Source organism: Anolis carolinensis, unplaced genomic scaffold, assembly GCF_035594765.1.
Source record: "Anolis carolinensis isolate JA03-04 unplaced genomic scaffold, rAnoCar3.1.pri scaffold_7, whole genome shotgun sequence".
Lineage (NCBI taxonomy): Eukaryota > Metazoa > Chordata > Lepidosauria > Squamata > Dactyloidae > Anolis > Anolis carolinensis.
This window is the reverse complement of record NW_026943818.1, coordinates 31,088,957-31,098,515: the sequence shown is the minus strand read 5'-3', so window position 1 is coordinate 31,098,515 and position 9,559 is coordinate 31,088,957. Positions and strand designations below refer to the sequence as shown.

The window sequence follows — 9,559 nt, the reverse complement described above, 5'->3', positions numbered from 1 at the left end:
AGACCCCGCTGGAGGGAGGGAGGAGGAGGAGGAGGAGGAGGAGCAGGACCCTTCCCATTGGAGGAGAGGGAGGGAGGGGGGGGGAGGGGGGGGGGAGGGGACCCCGTGACCACATGCACCAGCCCCCCCCCCCCCCCCAAAGAGTCACTCTCTCTCTCTCTTTCCCGGCTGATGCGGCAAAAGAGCAACACACGCATCCCTCCTTCCTTATTCTTCCCTTCCTTCCTTCCTTCCTTCCCCTTTTTCTTCCTTCCTTCCTTCCTTCCTTCCTTCCTTCCTTCCTCAGCTGCTGCATGCGGCAAAAGAGCAACACCTTTATTCCTTTAGTCTTCCCTTCCTTCCTTCCTCCCTTTCCATCTCTCCATCCTGACTTCTTTCTCCTTCCTTCCTTCCTTCCTTCCCCTCTTTCCATCTTCCCCTCCTTCTCTTTCTTTCTTTCCTTCCTTCCGTCCTTCCTCATCTTCCTTCCCCTCTTTCCATCTTTCCCTCCTTGTCTTTCTTTCTTTCATTCTTTCCTTCCTTCCTTCCTTTCCTCACTCGCCCGGCTGATGCATGCAGCAAAAGAGCAACGCCAGCATCCTTTCCTTTCTTATTCTTCCCTTCCTCTCTTCCTTTCTTTCCATCCTTCCCTTCCCCTTTTTTCTTTCTTTCCTTCCTTTGTTCCTTCCTTCTTTCTTCCCTCCATTCCATCCTTCCTTCCATTCTCTTTCTTTCATTCTTTCCTTCCTTCCTTCCTTTCCATCTCTCCATCCTGACTTCTTTTTCCTTCCTTCCTTTCCATCCTTCCCTCCCTCCTCTTTCCTTCCATTCTTCTCCTTCCTTCCTTCCTTCCTTCCTTCCTCTCTTTCCATCTTTCCCATCCCATCTTTCTTTTCCTTCCCCTTTCTTTCTTTCTTTCTTTCTTTCTTTCTTTCTTTCTTTCTTTCTTTCTTTCCCTTCTTCCCCTCTTTCCGTTTTTCCTCCTTTGCCTCCTTCTTTCTTTTCCCCTCCTTGCTTATTTTTCCTCCTCTCTTCCCATCTTTTCCGTCCCGTCTTCCTTTCTTTCCTTAGATAGATAGATGGATGGATCAATCAATCAATCAACCAATCGATAGATAGACAGACAGATGGATGGATCAATCAATCAATACATAGACAGACAGATGGATGGATCAATAGACAGATGGATGGATGGATCAATCAATCAACCAATTGATAGATAGACAGATGGATGGATGGATGGATGGATGGATGGATTAATAGATGGATGGATGGAACAATCAATCAATAGACAGATGGATGGATGGATCAATCAATCAATAGACAGATGGATGGATGGATCAATCAATCAATCAACCAATTGATAGACAGATGGATGGATGGATTAATAGATGGATGGATCAATCAATCAATCAAAAGACAGATGGATGGATGGATCAATCAATCAATTAACCAATTGATAGACAGATAGATGGATGGATGAATCAATAGACAGATGGATGGATCAATCAATCAACCAATCGATAGATAGACAGACGGATGGATGGATGAATCAACAGACAGATCAATCAATCCATAGACAGACAGATGGATGGATGGATCAATAGACAGATGGATGGATGGATCAATAGATGGATGGATGGATCAATAGACAGATGGATGGAACAATCAATCAATACATAGACAGACAGATGGATGGATCAATAGACAGATGGATGGATGGATTAATAGATGGATGGATGGATCAATCAATCAATAGACAGATGGATGGATTAATCAATCAACCAATTGATAGATAGACAGACGGATGGATGGATGGATGGATGGATGGATCAATAGACAGATGGATGGATCAATCAACCAATTGATAGATAGACGGATGGATGGATGGATTAATAGATGGATGGATGGATCAATCAATCAGTCAATAGACGGATGGATCAATCAATCAATCAACCAATTGATAGACAGATGGATGGATGGATGGATCAGTAGACAGATGGATGGATCAATCAATCAATACATAGACAGACGGATGGATGGATCAATAGATGGATGGATGGATCAATAGACGGATGGATGGAACAATCAATCAATACATAGACAGACAGATGGATGGATCAATAGATGGATGGATCAATACCGCTCCTGACCTGCTCGGCTTCCGTCCGGCATGTCGAGGGTCTTCCCGGGTGGGCTTTGCTATAGAAAAACAAGGGAGCCATCAGACTGATTGATTGATCAACTAAACCTCATCAATTCTACATCAATATTATTATGGTTATTCCTATCATAAAATATAATTATTCCCATTAGCATTCCGATAGTACATATAGGAAATAGAATGATTGTCATTACTGTTCCCATGATATTGTTGTTGTTGTTATTGGTAGCTTAATGCTTAACATGGGCACCAATGACGAGTTTCCTCTACGCTGACGATATCGCCCTCGCCGGTCACAATATATCTATATCTATCTATCTATCTCTCTCTCTTCCGCCTGGCTTTCTTCTTCTTTTCACCTGACGGTTAATTACTTTTCCTTAATTGATTTCCACCGGGGCAGACGCGTGAATATTTCATGGGCCACCAGGATCCATTACTTTCTTATTAGCCTGATTAATCGCCTCGCCTCCAAAAAGGGATTTCCACAAAGGCGATTGATCCGACTAAGAACCCGAATATAACCGATCATAATAATCATTTGCATTCATAATAATAATAATAATAAAGGAAGGGAGTTATCAATAGACAGATCGATACAGTGACCCATAATGATCACTTGCATCTCATAATGATGCACCAATGATATTATTATTATTATTATTATTATTGTTTGGATCCCAGTGATGATGTTGTTGTTGTTGTTGTTGTGTTCCAGTAATGACATTATTATTATTATTATTATTATTATTATTATTATTATTCTGTATTATTATTATTATTGTTATTATTATTCTGTATTATTATTCTGTATTATTATTATTATGGTTATTATTGTTATTGGGTTCCAGTGATGACTTTATTATTATTATTATTATTCTGTATTATTATTCTGTATTATTATTATTATTGTTATTATTATTCTGTATTATTATTGTTGTTGTTATTATTGTTGGGTTGCAATGACGACATTATTATTATTATTATTATTATTATTATTATTATTCTGTATTATTATTATTCTGTATTATTATTATGGTTATTATTGTTGTTGGGTTCCAGTGACGACTTTATTATTATTATTATTCTGTATTATTATTATTGTTGTTATTATTGTTATTGGGTTGCAATGACGACATTATTCTGTATTATTATTATTATTGTTATTGTTGGGTTGCAATGATGACATTATTATTATTATTCTGTATTATTATTATTATTATTATTATTGTTGTTGTTGTTGTTATTGGGTTGCAATGATGACATTATTATTATTATTATTATTATTATCCTGTATTATTATCCTGTATTATTATCCTGTATTATTATTATTATTATTGTTGTTGTTGTTGTTATTGGGTTCCAGTGATGACTTTATTATTATTATTATTATTATTATTATTATTATTATTATTATCCTGTATTATTATCCTGTATTATTATTATTATTATTATTATTATTATTATTATTATTATTATCGTTATTGGGTTGCAATGATGACATTATTATTATTATTATTATTATTATTATTATTATTATTATCCTGTATTATTATTATTATTATTGTTGTTGTTGTTGTTGTTGTTATTGGGTTCCAGTGATGACTTTATTATTATTCTGTATTATTCTGTATTATTATTATCCTGTATTATTATCCTGTATTATTATTATTCTTCTTCTTTATTATTATTCTTCTTTGCAGGACCTTTTCCCAGGGCCGGGTTGGCCAGGGCTTTGTGTATTTTGGGCTGCTGTTGGGATTAACCCTGAGCCCATGCCAGGCTATTCATAGCCCTGGATCCACTTTTGTTCGGCCAGAATGACTGGCTGGCAGGTGCTTCCCCAGGAAGGGCGGAGGCCCCGAAAACACTGGCAGGACTGCACATCCCATCGCCCTGAGGCAGCGAGGGAAGAGAAGGGATCTTTCCCAGGATCCGAGCATTTTCCAAGACTGCAACCAGGCCCACTGCCATCCGCCCTGGACGATGGGAGTTGGCAGAATTATATGATGGGAGTTATAGTCCATTGGGATTGAGCCTGGATGATGGGAGTTGCAGTCCAACCACAACCAGGGAGCTCTGGCCCGAACTTGGAGCAACACACTCGACACGACCAACATTAAGTACCGATTGCATTTGGATGGCAATGGCAGGGGATGATGGGAGTTATAGTCCATTGGAATTGAGCCTGGATGATGGGAGTTGTAGTCCAACCACAACCAGGGAGCTCTGGGCCGAACTCAGCACACACGCTCGACTCAACCGATGTTAAGGACCAATTGCATTTGGATGGCAATGGCAGGGGATGATGGGAGTTATAGTCCATTGGAATTGAGCCTGGATGATGGGAGTTGCAGTCCAACCACAACCAAGCAACACTGGACTGCACTTGGAGCAACACACTCGACACAACCAACCTTAAATACCGATTGTGTTTGGATTGTAATGGGAGAATTATATGATGGGAGTTATAGTCCATTGGAATTGAGCCTGGATGATGGGAGTTGTAGTCCAACCACAACCAGGGAGCTCTGGGCCGAATTTGGCACACACTCTCAACATGACCAATTGCATTTGATTGCAATGGCAGAGTTATATGATGGGAGTTATAGTCCATTGGAAGTGAGCCTGGATGATGGGAGTTGCAGTCCAGCCACAACCAGGGAGCTCTGGGCCGAACTTGGCACACACTCTCAACATGATCAATTGTGTTTGGATGGCAATGGCAGAGTTATATGATGGGAGTTATAGTCCATTGGAAGTGAGCCTGGATGATGGGAGTTGCAGTCCAACCACAACCAGGGAGCTCTGGGCCAAACTTGGAGCAACACACTCGACACAACCAACATTAAGGACCAATTGCATTTGGATGGCAATGGCAGAGGATGATGGGAGTTATAGTCCATTGGAATTGATACTGGATGATGGGAGTTGTAGTCCAACCACAACCAGAGAGCACAGTGAAACCCACGAAAAATGGATTGGGACCCACTTTTAAGTACTGACTGGGTTTGGATGGCAATGGCAGAGGATGATGGGAGTTACAGTCCACCGGGATTGAGCCTGGATGATGGGAGTTGTAGTCCAGGGGAATATATAGATATATATAAGTTCAAGGTGAGAGCGCCAACTTACCTGGAGGCAGAAGCAGAAGCACCGCAAGTCCTGTTGTTGTTCTTCTTTTTGGAGAGAAAGAAAGAGAGAATAAATGGATGGATGGAAGGAAGGAAAGAAATGAAAGAAGAAAGAAAAGAGGAAGGAAAGGAAAGAAGGGAAGGAAGGAAAGAAGAAAGGGAAGAGGAAGGAAATAAATGAATGGAAAGAAGAGAAGGAAGGGGAAGAAAGAAGAAAGGAAGGAAAGAAAGAAAAAGGAAAGAGACAGAAGAAAAGAAGAATGGTAAGGAAAGGAAAGAAAGAAAGAAAGGAAAGAAAGAAAGTGAAGGGAAAGAAATGAAAGGAAGGAAGGAAAGAGAAGAAGAAGAAGAAGAAGAAGAAGAAAGGAATGAGAGAAAGGTGAGAGAAGGAAGGAAGGAAATAAAGGGACGGAAGAAAAAAGAAGGACTAAAAGGAAGGGAAGGGAAGAAGGAACAAACAAAAGAAAGGAAGGAAAAGAAAGAAGAAAGGGATGGGAAGAATGAATGAAGACAGGAGGGAAATAAAGGAAAGGGATGGAGAGGAATGAAAGGAAGGGATGGAAGAAAAAGAAAGAATAAAAGGAAAGGAAGGAAAGAAGGAGTGAACGAATGGAAGAAAGGAAAAGAAAGAAAGGGACAGAAGAAAAAGAAAGAATAAAAGGAAAGGAAGGAAGAAAAAAGAAAGACGAAAGGAAGGGAAGAAGACAGGAAGGAAATAAAGGGAAGGTACGGAGAGGAAAGAAGAAAGGAAGAAAAAAGAAAGAATAAAAGGAAGGGAAGAAGGAGTGAACAAATGAAAGGAAGGAAAAGAAAGATGAAAGGAAAGAAAGAGAAAGAAAGAAGGAATGAAAAAAAGAAAGGGAAGGAGAAAGGAGAGAAGCCGGTCTTGCCTTTTTCTGGCCTGGAAGGAGAAGAAGAAGGACAAAAGCCCGTCCGTCCGGCCTTTCTTCTCTCTTCTTCTCTCCTCCTTCCTTCCTTCCTTCCTTCCTTCCTCTCTCTCTCTCTCTCTCTCTCGTTCTGTCTCTCTCTGTGTGTGAGTGTGAGTGTGAGTGTGAGCGGGGTTTCCCTGTCTGAGGGCAAAGGCAGAGGGAACCTCCTCCCCGGAAGAGAAGAAGGAGGAGGAACGGAACATGGATGTGGAAGATGATGCCGCACAGAAGAAAAAAGAAGAAAAGAGAAGAGAGTATTATATTATAACAACAATATTTTTATATTATTTATATTCTTATATTGCACTAAAATATTATTATTATTATTATTATTATTATTATTATTATTATTATTATTATTATTATATTAAAAGCCTGCACTCCCTTGCTCCTTGCTCCACCTGGAAATAAAAAAAAATACAATATTTTCATATATTATATTATAACCATATTTTTATATTATTTATATTCTTATATTGCACTAAAATATTATTATTATTATTATTATTATTATTATTATTATTATTATTATTATATTAAAAGCCTGCACTCCCTTGCTCCACCTGGAAATAAAAAAAAAATACAATATTTTCATATATTATATTATAACCATATTTTTATATTATTTATATTCTTATATTGCACTAAAATATTGTTATTATTATTATATTAAAAGGTATAATATTTGTGTTATGATATTATTTTATGTTATGTATAATACTATTACTATATTATATTTAAAGCTAGTATGTTAAAATATATATTATATTAAATTATATTAAAATATTAAATACTATATTAAAATATTTATATTATTATATTGTATTAAAATATGTTAAAATGTATATTATATTAAAATATTATATTAAAATATTTATATTATTATATTGTATTAAAATATAGTATGTTAAAATATATATTATATTAAATTATATTAAAATATTATATTAAATATTTATATTATTATATTATATTAAAACAGTATATTAAAATATTTATATTAAAATATAGTACATTAAAATGTATATTATTTATACTATTATAGTATATTAATATATTAAAAGATTATTAATATATTAAAATAATAATGAATTATTCAAAATTATTATACAAAAATATGATGTATATTATTATTTTATATTATGTATATTAATTATATTCCAAATTATTATACACAGTTATTCGTATATTAAAATACCATATTATTATTTTATATTTCAGAATTATTATATTAATATATATATTATATTATATTAAAATATAATATAATTATGTTTTATTCTACTCTAGACTGGAGAGCCATTGTGTTTGCAAAGCACAAAGCATGCAATGTTTTCACGATGTTTTTCTGCCAGTTTTGGCACCGTTTTCGGGTCCGAATCTGCAAAACAAGGTCCCGGTTGGCAATGCCAAGGCGTGGGTTTCCTCCCTTTGTGGGGACACAATCGTGGCCAGCTTGGTCCCAAAGGATCCCCATGGAGAGAATGGGCGGAAAGCGAGGAAATCGGGACCACATTGTTTGCTATGACGTTGGGAAAAAATTCATACAATGGATACAAACCAGTGGAAAAACCCTTTGAGAAAGAAGGAAAGAGGGGTGGATATTATATATATTATATAATAAATATAATTATTGGGTATTGCATATATTTTATATAATATATATATATTATATAATATTATATTGTATATATAGATATATGGTAGCTATTGTATTTATTTATATACATATATATATATAATTATTGGGTATTGCATATATTTTATATAATATATATATATTATATTATATTATATTGTATATATAGATATATGGTAGCTTTTGTATTTATTTATATACATATATATATATATAATTATTGGGTATTGCATATATTTTATATAATATATATATATATATATATATATTATATAATATTATACTGTATATATAGATATATGGTAGCTATTGTATTTATTTATATACATATATACATATATATATATAATTATTGGGTATTGCATATATTTTATATAATTTATAATATTATATTGTATATATAGATATATAGCTATTGTATTTATTTATATATATATAATATTATATTGTATATATAGATATACGGTAGCTATTGTATTTATTTATATATATATATATATATATATATATAATTATTGGATATTGCACATATTTTATTTCATATATATCTCATTATTAGATATTGCACATATTTTATTTTATATATATATTATAGATATAATTATATATTATATATATATAATTATTGGATATTGCCAGTGGAAACCCTTTGAGAAAGAAGGAAAGAGGGGTGGATATTATATATATTATATAATAAATATAATTATTGGGTATTGCATATATTTTATATAATTTTATATAATTTATAATATTATATTGTATATATAGATATATAGCTATTGTATTTATTTATATCTTTATAATATTATATTGTATATATAGATATACGGTAGCTATTGTATTTATATACATATATACATATATATATATATAATTATTAGATATTGCACATATTTTATTTTATATATATTATAGATATAATTATATATTGTATATATATAATTATTGGATATTGCACATATTTTATTTTATATATATATATTATATATATATATTGTATATATATAATTATTGGATATTGCACATATTTTATTTTATATATATATATTATAGATATATATTGTATATATATAATTATTGGATATTGCACATATTTTATTTTATATATATTATATATTTAATTATTAGATATCACATATTTTTTATTTTATATATATATAATATAATTATTAGATATCGCATATATTTTATGCGTTTCGCCCACATCTATGGCAGGCATCCTCAGAGGTCAGAAATGTCTGTAAGGAAGACAAAGAGGGAATAACCCATCGTCCCCTCCTCCTCCTCTCTCTCTCTCTCGTTCTCTCTCTCGTTCTGCTCGTTCTGGGGAAGCCCTGCTCGGAGAGAGGATTCCTTTTTTTTTATTTCCGAGCCTCGTGACTCGACTGCCAAGTGCGGATTCCCCCGTCCCCTCCACTCGCTCGCCCACGCAAAGAGAGAGAGAGAGAGAGAGAGAGAGAGAGAGAGAGATGCCCGTTGCCATGGCGACGGCCCGGGGAGGATGGGCTTCCCTTTGTGCAAAGAGAGAGAGAGGCATCCATCCATCATCCATTCCCAAGGAAATCCCATCAAAAATAACCTGATTTTGCAAGCCCAGAAGCCCCTGGTTCCCAATATTGAATCCAACGTGTGCAGCGCTATCCCTGTCGTCGCATTGTTCTCAATGGAGAGAGATGCCCAGGAGGATGGGCTTCCCTTTTGTGCAAAGAGAGAG

At 34.5% G+C, this 9,559-nt stretch overlaps 2 protein-coding genes across 2 annotated transcripts in view; both read right to left on the bottom strand.

The window, feature by feature from the left end:
* kcnn1 (potassium calcium-activated channel subfamily N member 1) overlaps window positions 1-6,298 on the bottom strand; it is a 34,466-nt gene extending 28,168 nt beyond the window's left edge. The window contains exons 1-3 of the mRNA XM_062959571.1: window positions 6,168-6,298; window positions 5,279-5,322; window positions 2,133-2,181 (exon numbers count right to left, since the gene is read on the bottom strand). The gene's annotated coding sequence lies outside the window, so the exon portion shown is untranslated. The remainder of the gene's footprint in view (window positions 1-2,132; window positions 2,182-5,278; window positions 5,323-6,167) is intronic.
* Window positions 559-6,455, bottom strand: LOC134293162 (uncharacterized). The gene is made up of 3 exons (XM_062959865.1): window positions 5,714-6,455; window positions 2,123-2,181; window positions 559-986 (listed from the first exon to the last, which is right to left on the bottom strand). The coding sequence occupies exons 1-3, from the start codon at window positions 6,407-6,409 to the stop codon at window positions 713-715; spliced, it is 1,029 nt and encodes a 342-aa protein (XP_062815935.1). The 5' UTR covers window positions 6,410-6,455; the 3' UTR covers window positions 559-712.
* Window positions 6,456-9,559: the final 3,104 nt, after the last annotated feature.